Source organism: Artemia franciscana, chromosome 13, assembly GCF_032884065.1.
Source record: "Artemia franciscana chromosome 13, ASM3288406v1, whole genome shotgun sequence".
Classification (NCBI taxonomy): Eukaryota; Metazoa; Arthropoda; class Branchiopoda; order Anostraca; family Artemiidae; genus Artemia; species Artemia franciscana.
In genome coordinates this window covers 48910531-48931328 of record NC_088875.1, presented here as the reverse complement: position 1 = coordinate 48931328, position 20798 = coordinate 48910531, and the positions used below count along the sequence as shown (strand labels likewise).

The following is a 20798-nucleotide window of genomic DNA, read 5'->3' as shown; positions in this document are numbered from 1 at the left end:
TTGTGAATCAAACTGCGATGCAGATACATTTTAATGAAATGTCTGGTACTTGTTCATTATTCAATTGATTCAATTCAATTCAGAACACACTCAGAATTTTTCTGAGAAAATCCTGTTTCATAGCCACAAAGACAAAACTCAATCTAGTTTGCTATGCATAGTGATAGAAGATAGTGTCTGAACATTGATTTTGAAATAAAGATTTGGGATTTGCCAATACTAATTAGTTTAAACATACCAAATATAATTGCTACCAATAAATTTTTTCATATCAGACAGATTAATAGGCATGAAACCAGATCCCGTTAATCTAGAAAGTGACTGCAGGTAGATGACAAAATTTACCTATGAAACAATGAATGAAGTATAAAGCATTCTCATTATGCCATATGAAAACAATAAATATTCTATTTTTAAAAGAAAGCGTGGGGTGAATTGGTGCACCAAGATAAGTATGATAAAAGACTTTTGGAAGTTCGAGCTCTGAATAAGCAAATTGAGATCTGCCATTTCGTCTAATTAGTTTATTAATTAATTTATTAAGTACTTCTGGCTGCACCAAATTTGAGACAGTTTCCTTAAAATGCATTAGCCTGGCCGATTCTTAGCTTGACTTCCCACTGACACGATCCAGAATAGTGGATGGTACTTCCTAAGTACTTGAACACTATGAAACGCTCTATCGTCCGGTTATTGCATCGTAAGGCGAGTGGAGATCCAGTGTTTACCATACGTTTTATTGGTATTTATGTTAAGGCCAAAAGGTTCGAGTCTCTTAATATCCAACTGAATCCAATCTCCATCGCAGGCTTGGCAAGAATATATAGCAGTGGTGATAGCACACGGCCTTGTTTCACCCCTGTCATGATACGAAAATAACAGGTATCCCGTCACTTGACTTCACGCAATATTCTGTGTCTTTGTAGAGGGCTTCAATGATTCGAATGAGTTTATCAGGAATACCATAGTATTGGAGAACCTTCCGAAGCGTTTGGTGATCTTCCGAATCAAAAACTTTCTCTAAGTCTGAACAGACCAAGTAAAACTTAGTGTGCAATTCATTCGCTTCTTCTAACCACATTATATGAGTAAATACAAGATCACAACATGATCAGTTTGGCCAGAATCCATGCTGCTCCTCTCGGACATGCTCCTTCAACGGTGGTTCGTTTCTGTTAAGGAGTATAGTCACCAAAAGTCTGCTAGGCATAGATACAAGGCTGATACCTCTCCAGTTTTCACACTTTGGAGCGTCACCTTTTTGAATTTTTGACGAGAGAACTTTTCATTCAATCCTTAGGAATTTCTTCTATTCTCCAGATTATAGAAAATGTGGTCGATACAGTTATGCATGCAGCTACTGTACATTCAATCATTTCAGCCGCAATTCGGTTTTCCCCAGTGGACTTTCCAGACTTCAGCTTCTTAGCCGCCTTTAGTATCTCATCACCAGAGGGTAATTTAATATCGATGGCTGGATTTCGAAATGGCATGTCTGGTATATCTGGAGGATCAGTAGTTAATGGTATGTTTAACAACTTTTCGAAATGCGTCACCCAGGCTTCGTTCACTTTATCAGGGTCAATAAGAAGTCGTCCAAACTCATCTTTGACGGGTCCATCTGTCTTTGGACGTTTTCCAACTATCTCCTTGGTGATGTGGTATGCTGAACGAGAGTCTCCCTGTCTAGCAGCTTCTTCAGCCTTCTGAGCTTTCTTTTCAAGGCCACGGTGTTTATCAGCACAGACACTCTTCTTTGCAGCCTCACTAAGCATTGCATACTCTAGTTCAAGAGGGTGTCTCACATCAGGGGAAAGAGAGTTGAGAAGAGATTTCTTCTTGTCCGCCCTCTTTTCGATCAAATCATTCATTCATCCTTTGGTGCCTTTTTCCTAGCAAGCATTTCGTAGGCATTATCATTGTAGGTTTTCTGATAGCAGTCCCAGCTGTCTCTGGAATTTCATCTCGTAGCAGATCCCGGGTTTCAAATCTGTTGTTTGGTTTTAACACAAACTGTGACCGTATTTCTAAGTCACTCAGTTTTTCGCAGTCATTTGCAGTCATAGGGCCATTGACTAGCTGTCCTCACCTTTTTCGGGGCTGACAACTTTACTTTGATTTTTGCAGCCATCAAGATAATGGTGAGAAAAGATACCAGCATCACTAAATGAGTGCACATCACGACATTTTCCATTTCTTGGCGATAAGATAGTGGTCGATCTGGTTTTTTGTGTGTCCAGTATTTGTGTATATCTTTATGGGCGAAGAGTGCGCTGCCAACAACCAAGTCGATGAACTGAGCTATTTCAATAAGCAACTTTCCATTTTCATTGCGTCTCAAAGATCATGGTTGCCCAGGACGTCAACACAATAATCTCTGTCGTTGCCAACCTTTGCGTTGAAAACCCCCAGGACGCATATGATGTCATGTCTGGGTACACCTTTAAAGACAGTTAGTTGTCAGTTCATTATGGAATGTTTCTTTCTGATCGTCTCTGACTTCGTTAGTGGGTGCTTAGCATGCAACCAAGGTTATTTTGGCATGTTTTCTATGGAATCGAGCAGTCATAATGCGGTTGATAAAGGGTTTCCAGCTAACGCGTGATTTTGCCACAGGTTTTGAAATGACTAGGGTCACTCCAGCTTCTCGTTGTGTTTCATGGTCGCTGAAGATTGAAGTGTTTCCACCGCTGAGCAGTTGCTTTCCGTATCCCAGCCATTGCACTTCCGATAGGGCCATGATGCTTAGCCGATAGCGGGCCATCTCCTTTCCTAGCTGCTCAACCTTCAACAGCTGTGCTAGCGTCCGAACGTTCCAAAATCCATTTTTTAGTGATATTTTCAAGTTCGAAAAGCTTGTCCATTGGGCAGGTCCAGGGGTCGTGGTTGAAAAGAAAATTACGTTTATATTTTTTTGGATGTTTCTTTTAGCATTTTTTTTTTTTTTTTTACAGGGGCAGATTACTAAACCGGCGCAAAACTCCTCCTTTATCCAGACTTGAAACTGGATGTAATCAATTACAGGCTGAGCTGTAATTACTTTAGGGCGAGATTAGTATGCGAAATATATGCCGGCTTATGAGAATTTTTCTTTCAATACAATTCTAATATAATTTAGAATGTTTTGTTATTTATCTTTATTTTCATCAAGTTGTCAGTCAACTTTGGTGTTATAAAAAACATTAGATGGCATTAGAGCCAGATTCGTTCAAGAAATAGAAGATGAATTTGTTGAGCTAAAATTGGTTGTATGATGACCGAATATGGGTCAAATCCACTAATTTAAGGGGTAATTATGTCTACTATTAAGTCTTTTCGATAACTTATGACATGATTGATGGTGATCTTAAACCTAGTCTCCAGTCAAGGCCTAACTCTGTCAAGAAATATCATCAGGTCACATGCAAATCATATAGGCCTAATAGCCTATATGACTAGGTTACAGTCTATGGCCTCTTCCCAAAGGAATCCGTACAACAGTCAATCTCTTAGGTCCATGCAGAAAATTATGGAAGCCCTTAGGCTATAGATTTTCTGAGTTGTGCCCACTTCATTCTTGTTTAATTTCTTGTAGCCTATAGCCTATTTTGTTTTATTTTCATCAGGCCTATTATTTTTCTATTTTTGTTTGTATTTGTATTTGAAATACTAACATAGGTTATGCTTTAGCCTAAACCTATTTAAATAGGCTATTTTGAAAAACCAATATGCATGCAGTTTTCAACAAAATTTAGCCAGGATGAAAGTTAATACACCACTTGATGCCTTTTTTATGCTCTTTCATAATTCAATAATTGCTTCTAGGCCTATTACATTTTGAGCCCTTTAAAAGGCCAAAACCAAACAAGTAAATATTCTGATTAAATCAACATTTATATAGCTAAGAAATAGACATACCTTTAAATTTTGATTTTTAACCCCAAATCCAAATATGCCATTCATTTATGTCAGAAATAAACTTTACCCCCAACCCCATAATGTGCAAATGTATACTACTACTACTAACAACTCACTACAGCACCAAACCAAGTGAGGCCAACATAGCTACACACAACTCCTCTGGTCAATGTTCCTATTACCTGAACAATTGTTTAGGGTCATGAAACTATTGTTAATAGATACATTTTGTCTTTTTGAACATCTTTTCTCTCTTGCAAAACTAATGCAAACTCACCATTATGGAGTTATTCCAGGCCAAATATCCTGTATTTACACATATAGAATTGCAATCATTTCTGTTTTTGTTGATTGTATATTTGAAATCACAAATCTTTAATAGTTTAGAAACAAATTTGGGCTGTATATTTGCACATCAGGGGGGTGGGGGTAAAGCATAGCATATATTAAATACATAAACTAACCATTACTGTATTTAATATATGCTATGCTTTACCACCCCCCCCCCTAATGTGCAAATATATAATAACTCTATAACAGTGAGTTTGCAGTAATTTTGCAAGAGAGAAAAGATGTTCAAAAAGTCAAAATGCATCTATTAATAATAATTTCATGACCCTAAACAATTGTTCAGGTAATAGGAACATTGACCACTCCTCTATCCCAATCTATTTAAAGCCCTCTTTTTTATACCCTCCCAATAAGATCCCATTTCCTTTAATTCTTTCCTTTTTACATCCTCTCACCCCATTTAGAGATGACCTGCTTTTGTTTGGCCCTAGTCAGTAGCCCATGAAGGAAAATCTTTGGTAATCTGTCATTTTTCATCTGCAATGCTGAATAGGGAATTAAATGTTACACTTTTTTTTTGCTCTCTAACTGCTGTGTTAAACTTAAGTATTATCATATAAACTCCACAGCCAGCATATACCAGGATTGGTGGGAAAGAAAAGTTGTAGAGAAGAAAAGAAAGGCAGCAAGGTGTAATGTATTTCTAAGGATATAATAGAAAGAAAAAGAAAAAATATAATAGAAAAAAATATAAAGAAAAATAATAGAAAAAAAGGTGGAGAAGAAAAGAAAGGCAGCAAGGTGTAATGTATTTCGAAGGATATAATAAAGGAATCATTAAAATTGCAGATTGCCTAATATTGTGCTAGTAATGTAAAATATTTTGCTATAACTAGGCAAAAATATTGCCTAATTTTTGAAAAAGGGAGGAGATACCCTCAGAAATTCAAGCAATTTTAATGAAAATCACACAGTGAGATTAAGCATATCAGAGAACCCTACTGTTGAGATTTCAAGCTTGTATTTATAAAAATGTTAAAATTGTGTGCATTTTTTGCCTGAAAAAAGATCATCAATGCATGTTTATTTTTATTTATTTGTTTCCCAGGGTGATCATATCAAACCAGTGATACTAGGAGATTGAAAGAGGACTCTTTTGATCTGAAATTAAAAGTTCTAGTGTCCTTTTAAAGTGACCATAAAGATTAGAGCAATTGGTCCTGTTCCTATGCCCCCTTTCCCCCCAAAGATGTCTAATCAACATTTTTAGATAGTCATTTGATTCCACATAGTTGAAAGGTCCATCAACTATACCTTTGGGAATGACATGACAGTTGAAGAATTTGCCATTATTATTAATTTTTTTTGGGGGGGGGGGGTCCACAGGGATAATTTTCTATAGAGAGGAAAGTTCCCTGGGGGTTTTCCAGGGTAAATTGACATGGGGAGAGGGGAGAGAAGAGGATCTCCTGGCATGATTTGAAAAATAGTAAGAAATTAAATAAAGAAAAAAGTTTTTTCAACTGAAAGTAAGGAGCAACACTGAAACTTGATAAAAACCAAAAATTATCTTGTATATGAGGGGGATTTACTCTTCCTTAGGCCTTCATCTTTACACTAAATTTTGGCTTTTTGTTACAGTGCTTTATGAGAGACTGCTCAAACACAAGGGCCATTCAATTTGGATGAGAAGCATTTTTTAAATAAGTTTAAAACCTTATTGTAAAGAGTGAGGGTTGAGGAAGGGCAGTCCCCCTCATATACAGAAACATTTTGGTTTGTTTTAAGTTTTAATGCTGCTCCTTACTTTAGTTGAAAACAACTTGTTTTTTTATTTAATGGGAAATACAGGATGGTAAGTAGCTGTGGAAATCTTGCAAAATGAAAAAAAAGGCTTCAATAGGTTCAGGGCTGTATCCAACTTAAAAAATGGGTCGAAAATGAGTTTTATGCATTTTATTACATTTTTACAAGTTGGGCAAACCTTATCATTATTTTCTTTTTTTTTTGGGGGGGGGGGTCAAAGCCCCTAACCCTTCCTCTGAATACATCCTTGATTAAGTGGCTCTAAAAAAATTAATGTAATTGACCTGGCTGTGGCTCTTGGTTGCCATGGTATATTAAACTTTCAGTAGTCGGTTCACCAAAGTCTAGAGGCAATTAGCCTTGAAGGCCTGAGTCTGGATCTAGGGACAGTAGGTCCACCATATCATACTGCAACCAAAGTCAGAATACATGAACAAGTTTTTAAGCTTGTTAATGTATCCTTTTCTAATCCTTCAGCTACCAATGCATTCTCAAAGGATTCCACTTGCAAAGATGCTGAATCAGCTAAGCTTTTAATTGTGTTTTGATACAATAAACCATGGCACCTCGTGAAAGTGTTTAAAGGAACAATTTTAAATATACTTTATTAGCAGTTTTTGACAATGAGCTGTGCAGTGAATAGTATGATCTTTCCAACCTCACTCCAAATAAATTTCAGTTACCTGCAAATTTATTTCAGATTTTAATGTAATGTATGAATACTATCAAAAATAGTGTGACTAGTAAATTAGCTATTATTATGGAGGAGTAGCTCAACTGAGATGAAGGAAGCGGGGTTGCATATTTAAAATTTGCAAAAAAAAACAACAACACAGAAATGGTTGTAGATCTATAGATCTAGCAAGGGTAGAGGGGCTTTTATGTTTTTTCGGAAAACTCCTTAAAAATTATTTATGGACAGTTCTGTTTTCATAACTCAGATCATTTTTTTGTGGTGTGGGGTGGGGGGTTAAGCCTGGACTCCCCCCTGGATACAGCCTTGGAAATATGTTTTTGGAAGTGAGGATTTTACACGTAATATTGTATTTTGTAATACCTTTAGGGTCCTTTTATGAACCAGAAAAATACACAAATAATCATTTATTTAACATAGGCCTGACTTAGTTTTCACGGGATTCCTTCCTTTACGAAAAAATATTAATTCTTGGGCCATTTTTCTTTTTCACCAAGCATGAACAGAGGCCTTTCAGACCAAAATTGGGAGAATGCTATTTCTGCTCTCTTCCTCTGACCCCTATATGCAGCTATGTAAATAGGTAGCAATTAAGTGATTATGATATTGCTCAATTGAAGGATAATATTAAGCTTTTGTAATTTTAAGAAAGGAAATAAACAAGCAACTCTATATAGCAAAGTGGTTTTGCAATGCACCTTTAAGCAATCAAAGGGTAATCTTTTGTATTTTAGCTACAATTGCGTTTTGGATCCTCAAATATTAGCACTTATATTAATTAGAAAGCACCCTTAATCAAATCCTTGAGCATCAATATGAGGATGGTTTTGTTGACTTTGAACAAGTTTTTGAATTTAAGACTTTTGTATCTGCTTTGGTCTATGTTGTCCCTTTCTCCAAAGATTCGTCAAAAGGATCCTATCCCCAGACTAATTGGCATACTTTTCGTGTCTTCTTTTTTCATGTTTTATCTTGCCCTTCTTTTCCACCCCAAAAAGTGGCTGGGACGCTGTGTAATGAGTATGTTAAAATCATTGATGAGGTAACATCAAATATGTTCGTCTGTTGAGACATAATACTAGTGCAAAAGAAATACTTAAAAAAAAAAAATAGGGCCTGAATATTGACTTTTTGTGTCTCTGACCCCTTTTCTAATGGTAAAAATCTATTACCCTTCCCCTCAAGTGCACCAATTAGGGAGGGAGAGGAGGGGGACAGTTGCCTCCTTAGATTTGAAACAAATCTCTTGTTTATATTTTCCTCCTCTAAATTTGAAAACTATATTTTTTGTCTCAATTAAAAAAAAGAAGAAGAAGAAAAAAAAAAAAAAAACTGAAGGAAAATCCCTTGTGAAGGGATGCCAATCTTGAACAGTTTACGTTTTGTGTTTATTTAAAATTAAGTTTGTTTTTGGGGTAACCTAGTTGTATCCACAAACTCTTGCGAAAGATAGCACAACATCATTATTTACCAGAATTGTCACTTAATTTTTGGTTTGTTCTAACAACATGGTCCACCATTCTCATTTGCATAACACCCAAGTGTAACTATTTTGGACCAGTGTGCCGGTGTTCTGATTTCACTCTATTTTACTCAATTCTACTGTATGTTTCTGATTCTATTCGACAAAGAGAGGTTTTCCATTGGCAAAATGCCACCTCCCTTTCAATAACTTTACCAATGGTCTAAAGAATGTATTAAAATTAGCTTTTGTTGATTTTTCAGTAGAAAAGGACTCTGATTATTTGAAAGTGATGTCTTGCAATCACTTTCATCCGACCAAAGCCCATTTCATGATCCCTGGTCATAATTTGGCACCTCTGGTACAATTTCTAATACCCACCATACTTGTGCATTAACTGTGCGCAAGCTACTGGTCCAACATAATAATATAATATTAACGTATAATATAATATTAACATAATAATAATAAATAATAATATTTATTACCCACAAACATACAAAAGTATAAACAGTGGAATACAGAGAAAAAAATTAATGAATAAAGCAAAACCTAAAGTACACGTAACTCAACAATGCCAAGCACAACAAAGCTAATATAACAAAGAAAATCAGTATAATAAAATAGATTAACAGATCAGTAGAACAGACGAAGTAAAGCTGCATTGATAACTAGAAATATTTACAAACACAGTATAGACCGCCGGTCATGTTTTGCATTCGTCATGTTCATCATTTATTATTAACCCACAAAGATAACCCAATGGAGAAAAGAAAAGGTAAACGAAATTAACAAAACGACCGAAAAACTAAACACTTATCCTACATAATACATATATAACAAGGGAAAATATAACTAAACTATAGTTCCATTTTAACTTCCTTTTTTTAAAATCACCATGATACTTTTGGACAACATTCGCCACCCTGTATTATACCAATGTAGTATTGAAGAGAAACACTGGAAAGTCAATCATGTATTTTTTAAAGGATTCATATTCCACTTAATCATCTTGTTATATATAATCTTTGGCACAATTTACATGACTAGCAAAAAAAGAAGAAATACAAAGAAAATAATGATTTGCAAGTTTTGCCAACATCCTTGAGATGGAAGATTTAGTTCCGTATGTTAGTTTTTCTGTTTAGGATTATTATTGTAACCCTCACTGTTGATAATACTCAATAAACTTTTAGGTGAAGTAAATAAATTTTGTTGACAAAACATCACATTTTTTGGCATCATCTTAAAAATGGAGTTTCAGAAGAAGGTCATGAAGAAAGAAAAGGAGAACATCACCGACTTGGAAACTGGAGTTAAAGGTGAGGACAATATTTTTTTATTTATTTATTTTATTTTATATTTATTTTTACGCATTATGCTCTACGCATTGCTGTGTTGGCAGCCTTTTGGCTTGTGATCAGTGCTATGTATGAAATGTGTATGCATAAATGTATGTATGAAATGTGTCGAAAGTAAAACAGTTCAAAATAGGGATGAAACCTTTTTATTGACAGTGAACAGATATAAAATTTAACTGGATATTTCGAACACATATACAGTGTTCATCACTGTTTTACTGCTGATGATGAACACTGTATATGTGTTCGAAATATCCAGTTAAATTTTATATCTGTTCACTGTCAATAAAAAGGATTCATCCCTATTTTGAACTGTTTTACTTTCGTCATGGAAAGGCAGTGTTGTCTTCGAAGTTATCTATATGAAATGTGTATGTATAAATAGCGCTGTTGTTAAGGTAGAAAGTGAGGCTAGTAGTTGGCTTACTGTGATCTCAGGAGTCAAACATGGTTGTGTCCTCTGTGGTGACATCTACCGTTTCTAGGCAAAAATTCTTCATTTGATGCATCTTTTTGAAAATTTAGTAGATAAAAAAGTCCTATTTTTGATACATTATTGAAAAGAAAATGGGATAAAGACTTAGCAAAATCGCTACGTCTCAGAACATGACATGTGCCGCACGGTTAGCCAGTGTCAAGGAAATTATTCCCAAGACATTTTAGATCAGTGCCTCTTACAGTCGAGACAGCAACAGGCTTCAAAGTTAAAAAATTCAGGGACTTCCAAAACAGTGAAATATTGATGCCTACTAGCTCCTGGGTCGCGAAGGTCCAAGGCATAAAACTTCTTGGATACGATAGGGTCTCATTGACTTTAGGTACTTGCCTATCAAACTTTAAGCGAATCCTGGTGCTTTTGGTTTTTATCACCTCCCCGGCAAGCTATCATGGAAGTGGCTAATCTCAAGCGATCAATGCCAGGCAAATCAATTCGAATTTGTTAAGCTCCAATCTTTGTCTACCACGCTATATGTCTATCGGCCCGTTGATTCGGCAGTTCTGCTGCCTCACAATACTGTCCAAATCTGCCTTTAGCTGCCTGTATGTTTCCTATTGACTGGATCCCTGAGCCCGTGATCTCCTAGAAACGTGCCATCGTTATCCTGGAAGAAAAACTATTCTTAGAAAATATTGTTTTAAAATTTTCAAAAGCTTGACAACTCCAGTCTTGTTGTTGTTAGTGCTTCTGGGCTATCTGCCCCTTGGAGACGTGACGTACGTCAAGTCAAAATCTCGCAACCCTCTTATAACTTAGTGGAGAATCAAGGAAGAAAACTTTTAGCGTTTGCGGGAGCAGTAAAACTCTTTATGGCTCTGTTCTTTCTTCTTATCCAATCATTTTGTCTTTTCTCCACTTTTTTAACATGTACTCAAACTTCTGGCTGGGGGCATAATACAGCAAATCAATATTCGGCTATTTAAATCTAAAAAAGTTATAACACAAATAAAACGGAGCACAGCTAAAGTAATAGTACATAAAGTAAAACATCCAATGCTAGGTTATTCAAAACTAAAATCTCGAAGGAATCATAAAATCTCACCCAACGTTGTCTTTTTTATAAAACGACCTATAAAACTAACAGAAAACTTTCTAGCCCAGATGGACGCGTCTGTAAATTCTAGCACACAATGAAAGGTAACTCCAGTCTTTAATTGCGGAGAACCAAAACCAAAGTATTGTTTTCGCATCGGTTTTACCCAAGAAGCTGATCAAAGGCTGTTGTAACATTTCACTCTGCCCATGTAACCAGGGTCGTAATTTTCTATGGGGTTGGGGGGCAATTGCCCCAAAGACCCCAGTTAAAATTTAGTTTCTGCAAAAAATCTTGTCAAAGCTAAGAAAAGCTTACATAATTCAAGCATCCTGGGAAACAAGCCAGTTTTCTTTAGTATATCTTTGCCTTTATGGCACTATAAGGCTCATTTTTCATTTGTCCCTGTCATTTTGACTTATTATTTGGGAAAACTGGCTCCAACTTTGCCCCCAAATCCCCCAGGATTTTGACGAAATTACGCCACTGTATGCAATGTGAATATTGTTTGCGTTATCTTATAAAAAATGGTTTTACTGCTTAGTTTCTATTAATTAAATTTCAAATTAATTGTCATCATTTAATTTTATTGTGGCGATTCTAAGGGTACCAGGGCAGAAATTGGTGCTGTTTCAAAAGAGCTCACATGGTGTAACTTAAAATTGTAGGCGCTTTTCAAAGCCGAATTTTTGCAATACTAGTTCAATTTTCAACCAACAATTTTAACTTAAAGGCCAGGCTTTTTGGCCTATGTCCACTTTCCCCCGGGTTCGCCAGATTTATTCAATGATTTTTTATATTTTCCGTATGATACATCTATTTTTTCTGAAGCTATGCCCCTCCCTTCCCCTCCTGTGTATGTTCTTTTGGAGACTAGTTGGAAAATCTCCGGATAGATTTGAAGTAAATTATTTCAATAGACCCCCGCTTTTTGTGAAAAAAAAAATCTCTTTTACTTTGCTTACCTTCACAATAGGGAACATGAGAAAATTATTTCCCCTTGGGAAACCGTAAAAATATGTGTAAATTTTTTAGTTTATGTTTTAGTTTATGTGGACTTTTTTGGCAGCGTCAATTCCCGAAAAAAATCACTGAAATTATTCCTGGTAAAATGCTCTAATCCTCCTCCTTTAAATTTTGATGTTAGATAGATAGATAGATAATTCTTTATTTGCAACAATTATATACATAAATATGACAAAACCAGTGCACATGCCTGGTGGCATACTTTAGCACTAACAATGTTATAATGTTACATACACTACGAAAATAAAAACCAGCACTGACAATGTTACATACATTAGCACTCACAAAATAAAAATAAATCAAGCCAAAGTAAATACAAGCCTACAGCATCAAAATAAATATACAAAAAAATCTCCGCAACACATTAAACACAAATCACCTAATCATTTGTTATTTATTTAAATATTTGAAAAACAGTCATAACTTACATATAAATCCGTAGTCCTCGCACCCAATAAATATGACAAATTTCAACTTTGCGATTTTGTTTTGCAATTTTTTAATAAATAGTAAGTTCATTATTTCTGAAAAAATTATTTTCGTCACTGCGTCGTTAAATTTAAAACGACGATGTTGCAATTATATATCACTTGCCTTGTGTTTCATGTTTGGGGGGATTCATCCAAAAATCTGTTCAGTCTCCGAATAACCAAAAGTATGGACTTACGTTTAAATTTTCTACATTTCCCGAGGGGGTGGTCCTTAAGCCCCTAAACTTCCATTTTAGAATATTAGGAGCTTACAGACTGAATTTAATGTGCAATGTTTAGCGAGGAATATGACGGTTTTCTGAGAATGATTTTTTTTTTTCAATTTTGCAGAATTTTTTTCTTGGCATATTTGTCTCCCTGGGACAGTTTTTTCGGCGCCTATGCTAATTATCCTACAAAGATTATGATCTGTATAAGGCATTTCTCGCTTTATTCATTAGATGGATATCATAATAGTGCCCGCAGATTTTGATTTATTTATAGAGTATAAAATTTCCTCTCGTCTTTCATCAAAAGGGAGTCTTTTTTCCAAACGGGTCCCATCAATCATCGCACATGTCGCTTAGGCGAGCTACCGCTCTTGTCCGTCTGCCTCTCTCTCATTTTCACCCAAAAGAAATTGTCTGATACAATTTACGAGTGTTCCGTAGTCTGTTTGTAGCACATGGCTTGTTGATTCAGTAGTTGAAATCTACGATTTAAAATTGTCTGGCAACATTGTTGATCAGTCTGTGTGCAGGACGTGGTAAATCTGTGATTTAGTTTACTTGTTGAATTCCACTATTGTTGTGCGCTTTGAAGATCGATAGGAATTCTTTCTCTCTCATGAGTGTCTTGAGGGATACTGCTGGATGAATGCCAGTTTTTATTGTGTTTTTAAAGTGTACTATGTGAGAAGAAAGCTTATCTTTAAATATGTTATTAAGTGCCTTGTAGTCAGCGAAAATGTTTCAGTGTTTTATTCAGTACCGTGACCCATCAATTTTTGACGGTGTTGATATGAGGGATGTCTTTCCAGGTAGGCTATATGCTTTACGCATATTCTTGCAATTTAGAATTTTCTTCTTCAGATTTCTAAATCATCGTAAACTATTGATTATTTTTCAACCCTTTTTTTACTAGAGCAGGGTTTACTAAAAAAATTATCAAAAAAAGAGGATTTGCATGGATATTTAAGAAAAGAAAAAATGATCAAACTACTTGACTGGGAGTGGGCAATATCTAGATCCATAAGACCCACAACAGGGACCAATAATATCTTCGAAATGTCAAGGGGTACTTCCATATTACCCAGTAAAACACGCGAGAAGTTTGCTGAATGTATGACCTAAGAAAACCGGCTTTATAGCCACAAAGACAAATGACGCATGAAAGAATGCATTGGACTTGTACAATTTGAACTATATCTTTGCACATTAGGGGGCTGGGGATAAGGTTAGCTTATGTTATTTTACCCTCCCCCCCTAATGTGTAAATAAATAGCCTAAATTATATTATCATATAAACTAATTATTACATTTTCGTCATATTTTGGCATATTTCATTAGGGCTAACCTAGCTTCACTTCTCAATTGTGTATTGGCTGTACTTGTCTATTGTATAATACACAATCTAGACGTGAAGTTTGGTGAATGCTAATGAAATATACCAAAATATGATTCAAATACAATACTTTAGTAAGAAAATTATGGAAACTACCACAAAGAATTATGGAAGAGGGATGCCCAAAGCGTATTTTGTTAAATACGTAACCTAATCTAAGCGCAAAAACCGGGTATTATTTCATTTTCACGATACAAGTTCTCGAGTGTGTAGTATATGAATAAACAAGTACCGTATTGGCTAGTACGGAAGTATCTATCGAGGTTTTGACAGTTGTTTGCATAAACTCCTGTGCTTGTCGTATAATCCGCCATTTTATTGTTTTCCGAATTCGCCCTATCACCTTCTCAAAACAAGTTCCTGTGCCCTTGCCTTATTTAATATTTGAACCAATTACTAGCCTATGCAATTGAAAGTTTCTGATTGAAAGGATGTCACTGTATTTTTATTAAAATAACACTTCTGGCGTTTTTGCCCTCAGAGGAGGTAAAAAAAAATTTAGAACTCCTGAATAAAAAATCAACTACAACTTTATTCTCGGGCAACCCTCAAAAGTACCGAAAATGTAAAAAAATCGGTGGTATAATTCTAGTTAATTGACTTCTTGCTATCTCGGAAAGGGTTTAGGTTAGGAAAACGAAACTTTCAGGGATGGGTTTACATGCTAAAGTATGTCCCGGGAAGGTATTTTAAAGTACTCACCTCCGCTCCTTCTCCCTCTTGAGGGTCCTGAAATTTGCCTACATGACAAATCTATACCTATTGAAATTTTGACAAAACAATATTTTACCTTAATTTTCAGTTACTAGTTGCTTTTTTTCTGCCTTTAGTTCTGAAAATGCAATTCCTGTTATTTGGATAGAATTTTGAGCCATATCAATGTTTTTTTTTTCAAAATTTAGGAAATGTATTTGCGTGTCTTTAAAACCTTTTAAAATGGAATTGAGCAAAGTTATGAAGCTGAAAACAATTTTGTTGTACTTCAATTAAGCAGAAGATCTATTTTGCAAGGTTTCACTTTTGTAACACACATATTTTTAAAGGTCATCAAAGGTCAGGGCCCTCTAGAGGGAGAAGGAGCGGAGGTGACTACTTAAAAATACCTTCCCGGGGCATACTTTAGTCTGTAGATTCATCCCTGAAAGTTTCATTTTTCTAACCTAAACCCTTTCTGAGATAGCAAGAAGTCAATTAACTAGAATTTTACCAAATCGGTAAATATATGACTGTCCATATTATTGACTTACCAATAAAGTGAACATTCCCCTGGATACCTTTTTTATGCTCTTTACAAATATAATAATCGCTTCTATCGTAAATTCAAATTTAAGCACTTTTTGACCTAAGCTAACCTAAACTAACCGTATTATAAATAATTTTGGCACAGAGAAAATGCAGTATTATTTTGTCGAAAACGGCGCTGAGAAAACGTATTATTATTTTTTTTGTCGGAAAACGACCGATAACTCCTATTTTAATTGAAAATTCGTCATTTTTAAGGGCTCAAAAAGCGCTTAAATATGAATTTTGCGTTGGAAACGATTATTTTATTCGTAAAGAGCATAAAAAAAGGTATTGAGTGGTATGTTCACTTTATTGGTAAGTCAATAATATGGACAGTCATATATTTACCAAAAAATCTACATCTTAATGTTTCCCAATGTAGCCCTTAGGAAAATATTAAGATTTTTAATAACAGACGATTATTAGAAATTACGCTGGAATATATTTCGGGATTAAGGCCATGATTAAGTGAACTTGAAAACATCGAGGTTCAAAATTGAATTTAGGGTAGCCTTCTGTCTCTCAATTCTCTAGAGACCGTCGATTGTCAAAAACCCTTCAAATAGCACTTATTCATTGGCAGAAATAGCAGGTTAATTATACCAGCTTGTCAATCTGGTATCTAGGGCGATCTGAAACGATTCTTTCAGGCAAAAAACTTGTAAAAATTTCAGGTAGCTGAAAATATTCTATGGGACTGTTCGAAAACAGGAAAATACGTCGAAAAATGGTTGCAATCATCTTACAGGTTATTGTCTTCTGCTCATGATAGTACCGATTTTGTTCTAAAAGCAATATCCTTCATAGAGTACACTTGTGAAAAAGAGCTAGACATTTTCTAAGATTTCTAAGCAATTAGAGGAGATAGAGCAAAATCCTAGCAAACATTTTGTAGTATCTTCAAGAAGCTACGGCCTGATATTAAAAGCGGTTTCTTCCGCCAATGAATACTTGAGTACTTTTTAAATATAAATTTTCAATTTTAAGATGGGATTTTCGAGTTCCATCAGTTCACTTAATCACGGCCTTAAATTAATTTGAGATTCGTGAAATGCATTGGATCGAAATGCAAAGGCTCTGGCAATCTCCTCTGTGTAGACACCTAACTTTCTTTCTTATTCGAAGAAGCTTAACTTTTTTAGATTTGCTTGTCCATTTTTACTTGTAAACTTTGCATTTTCTCTTCTGATAAACATGCTAAATAGTATACAGCCAGCATTTAATCAAATAGAAAAGTGAATGAGATACCTTTAACTAGTATGCCAACTAGTATGCTTTAAGTTCCATCTGGCTGCTCACTCAATAACCCAATTTTAATATATCAAGACATATTGGTCTAGTTCCGTAATGGGTAATATTTATCACCTAGTCGCACATTTCGGGCATGTAAATTCTGAAATCAAATCAATCAAATATATGGTATGCAAATTTGATAACTTCATTAACGTAATTAAATGGCTATGATGAGGTTACCTCCCATGGGTCTAGTTTATCTTTTGCTTGTATGGAAAGTCAGAACTGCTCAAGGAATTGATTCACTTGTGCAGTGTTGCCAGCTCAATCGCACCTTTTTGTTCTTTGTGGTGACTGTGCATTGTGGTGCACATTGGTGCATCTTCCCTTGAAAAAAATGGTGCACTCTGTTGATACGCTTTTATGGATACCGTGTTTTATACCCGGGATCTAGTAACACTGTTAGTGTGGCTGTTTCCATGGTTCTGAGAGGTCAGGTGATAATGCGGCTGACAAGTTACTACACAGCGTTGAATTAGAAATATTCTAATCGATACAATTTTCTGATTGCAAAATTTTTATATATGATGCTCTAATGGAAAGTTCAAATAATGCAACAGAACATATTTGATTATATCATGTGTAAGTTTATAATGTAATTGAAAGATTGTTATGATTTTTACCCCCCATAAAGCAAATAATTCATATAGTTCATTAAATTTCTGATACCAGTGGCATCTGGATGATAAAACATTCTGACTCTGATCAGGGACTTACTCGTGGTAGAAAAGGGGGTCCTTTAATATCTGAAATCTTAGCATTTTGACGATTTTTAAATTCCCTTTTTTTAGAATTCATTCGGGCCCACTCTCCTCCGAGATTTCGGGGTTTCTGCGATCATACTAATTTCCTATGTTTTTTTTCTTCGAATATATGTTTACTCTGAAATAAACTTTTTGAGGGTAGTCTACTTACCTCTTATGTTGAGGGTGCTTGCCACACTCAAGTTCTTTGTCTGGCAGAACCGGCTTCTCTCTGTATTTGTACTCGATAATAATAAGCTTAGCGTGAGAGATGTGTATATATGTTTACAGTGAATGTCCGAAATCTAGTTAATGTCGACATTCACCGGTGAATGTTCGAAATTCCCTTTTTTCTGCTTAAATTCAATTAGCTTTGCGAGTCAGCTTTTTCAGTCTTATGCAAGCTACGATGGTAAAAGTTAGGTTCGGTAAGGTTAGGTCAAATTTGGTTCTAAGTATCAGAAATGGGTTAAAAACCGAGCTTAAGCTAACCTAAACCAACCTAACCTCGTCAAACCAAACTTAATATATTCTAACCTATTATGTCATCATCGAACCTCGCATTAAATTGAAAAATTTGACATGCAGCTCTGACTAAATCCAAGGAGAAAAAAAAAAGGTAATTCGGACACTCACAGGAATGTCGACATTAACGAATTTGCGGACATTCACGGTAACACTACAATATACACTACAATGTAGATTTATTTTAATTAAATATTTTATCTGGTAATTTGGTTAGGTTAGAAACCATTTAATATATTGCGTTTCGGGGGGGCTGATTTCCATAATTCTCAGTTTTCCTAATTTTGTTACTATAATATTTTATTTTCACCATACTTAGGGATATTTGATTAGGATTAACCTAACTTCAATTCTTGAGTTGGTGGGTGCAGGGGCGAATTTTCAATATTTTTATTGGGAAGGGGGGGGGCAATAGGGGTCCATATCCGGATAGTCAAGGGTCATGGGAAATATAATATTTTTCTCCACATTATTGGGGGCAACTGACCCCCCCCGCCCAAACGCCACCCCCTGGGTGGGTATAAGAGATAAGTACCCTTTTGAGTTTGGTAAGTTCTTTTGGAAGATTGTCGAAGTAAATTTTCAGGGTCTGGTACCATCCTCTGGTTAGATATATCGTAGAAAAGAACCTCGTAAAGATTAGACAAGGCACCGCCCTCAATATTTAAAAAAAATGTAAGTTGCTAAAATTCTGCCCTATTGTTGTTTTGACGGATTTGGCCCTCGCTCACAAATGTGGACCCTCCCTTGAAGAAAATTCTTACTTAAATGCCTCCCAAAACTTTTAGGGCTTAATTTTTACAAGCTTTTTATAAAAGCTCATTTGAAATATAACATAGAGTTAATTGAACCCAAATTGTGATAGCGCCTTGGACAACACCAAGCCCAATTAGATTGGTCTTTAACTAGCTTAAACTAAGTTTAATTTTATAAAATTTGGTTTTTGATAAAAAAAATTAAATTTCTTTGGATCCAGTGTTAGGTTTGGTAAATCTAGGCACATTTTATTAGTTTTAAAGCTATTTCTTGGATTAGAAAATGAAAGAGCTACCTTAGTATGTATGACGAAAATACAACAGTTCAAAATAGGGATTAAACCTTTTAATTGACAGTGAAACAAATATAAATTTTTTTAACTGGATATTTCGGACACTGTATATATAAGTCCGAAATATCCAGTTAAAATTTTTTATATTTTATTCACTGTCAATTAAAAGGTTTCATCCCCTATTTTGAACTGTTATATTTTCCTCATGGAAAGGCAGTGTGGTCTTCGAAGTTATTTAGTATGTATGCAGAAGTAGAAAAGGTAAAAATAAGTACAGATAGTATTAGTTCGTTTATTTTATATTTAACTAGACTATGATTTTGTAATTAAGATGGTTTTAGTTGTTTTTCACCTTGAGATCCCTATCTTATTAGCTCCAAATACTCCTTGCCAGGCACAGATGGGGAATTAGCGACAATACATTAACCAACGGACCACAGTAGATTATTTACCATGATCTGATTATTGTTCAGATCCTTGAATGAAGCAATTTCGTGGATATCACAATTTCAATAGACCTAAGAGGATATTTGATATCTGTTGAAATCCCCTCTTGTTCGAACGAGTCTCACAAAGAGGGACCATGTGCGCCTGATGATAATCTTAAAGCGTAATTAATCACAAACAGCTGCTCTTTTTTCCCATTAATGGGAACTCAATATTGATTGCAGAGGCACCCTGTGCATCTCTGAACTACTTTTTAATTGTTTTAGTAAACAGAACAACTCATCTCGTGCCTTAGTAAATTCTGCTTACGATGATGGATCTACTAAGTAGATTACTGAGTCCAGTTGGTTAGGCAGCGTTTTTTTGGGCCGATAGATGCTTTAGTAATGTTTCTATATACCCGAATTTCATGACTTGTGGACTTGAAGTGTATCTAAACTTTTAACTGAACATAGCTTTATGTTTAACCTGAAATGTATGCAGTGGAAGGCTTGGGTCCCGGTCCCCCGAAACTTTAAATTTTTCCGAATATCTAGGCACTTTTTATTCAAGTTGCCAAATGATTTATTTTTTTATCATTGCCCTCCCCCTCCGCAGTTTTCATTATTGACCCACACCCTGAAAAATTCCTTCGTACACGCCTGATCCGAACGACAGTTTTTTTGGGGCCCAAGGCTGGTGTAAAAGACAAGGGCTCAAAATGTACTTTTACTTTTTTTGCACTTCCAGCATTGTAAAGATCTTCTAATATCGCCTTTTAGTCTTTTAACGTTTACTTACGTACCTGCACTGTTAAAGAATTCTTCGCGTCCTTGAGGCGACTTTTGTCGCCAAATATTAGTTCTTTAAAGAGATCCGCTGCTACAAAGTACAGTTGTGTAATTTTGTCACAATTCTGCGGGGGTGAAGTTGGAGCTTATTTTCCCAAGTCAAGTGAAAATGATAGTGAAATTGAAAAATGGGCCATATAGTACCATCAAGGTAAAGATATAATAAATAAAACTAACCCATTTCTGTGGATGCTTGAATTATGCCGGCTTATTTTAGTTTTGATAGGATTTTTGAAGAAACTAAATTTCAGATTGGGGAAAATCGAGATCTGGGAGGTGCAGTTGTCCCCCTCCCTCTGCCCCATCGCAAATTACGCCCCTGATAAAGTGCCTGATAACTAATATTGGCTACTAATCAAATGAAGTTAAATGTGTTGCTGTGATAGCGTAAGAACGCAAGTAGTCCTAACAGTTATTCCAATGGCGTTAAGTATCTTCTTTTTTCTAAATGCTATTGTTTTTAAAT

The 20798-nt window shown here is 35.4% G+C and overlaps 1 protein-coding gene across 5 annotated transcripts in view; it reads left to right on the top strand.

Moving 5' to 3' along the window:
- Positions 1–20798, top strand: part of LOC136035033 (SLIT-ROBO Rho GTPase-activating protein 1-like) — a 239328-nt gene that overhangs the window by 46259 nt on the left and 172271 nt on the right. For 2 of the 5 annotated variants that reach the window (XM_065716632.1, XM_065716633.1), the window contains one exon: positions 9347–9472. In XM_065716632.1, the coding sequence (XP_065572704.1) occupies positions 9403–9472 (70 nt within the window). In that variant the 5' untranslated portion in view covers positions 9347–9402. Of the gene's footprint in view, positions 1–3179; positions 3290–9346; positions 9473–13213; positions 13579–20798 lie in introns of those variants that run through there. The other 3 variants (XM_065716631.1, XM_065716629.1, XM_065716630.1) reach the window with 3 other exon arrangements.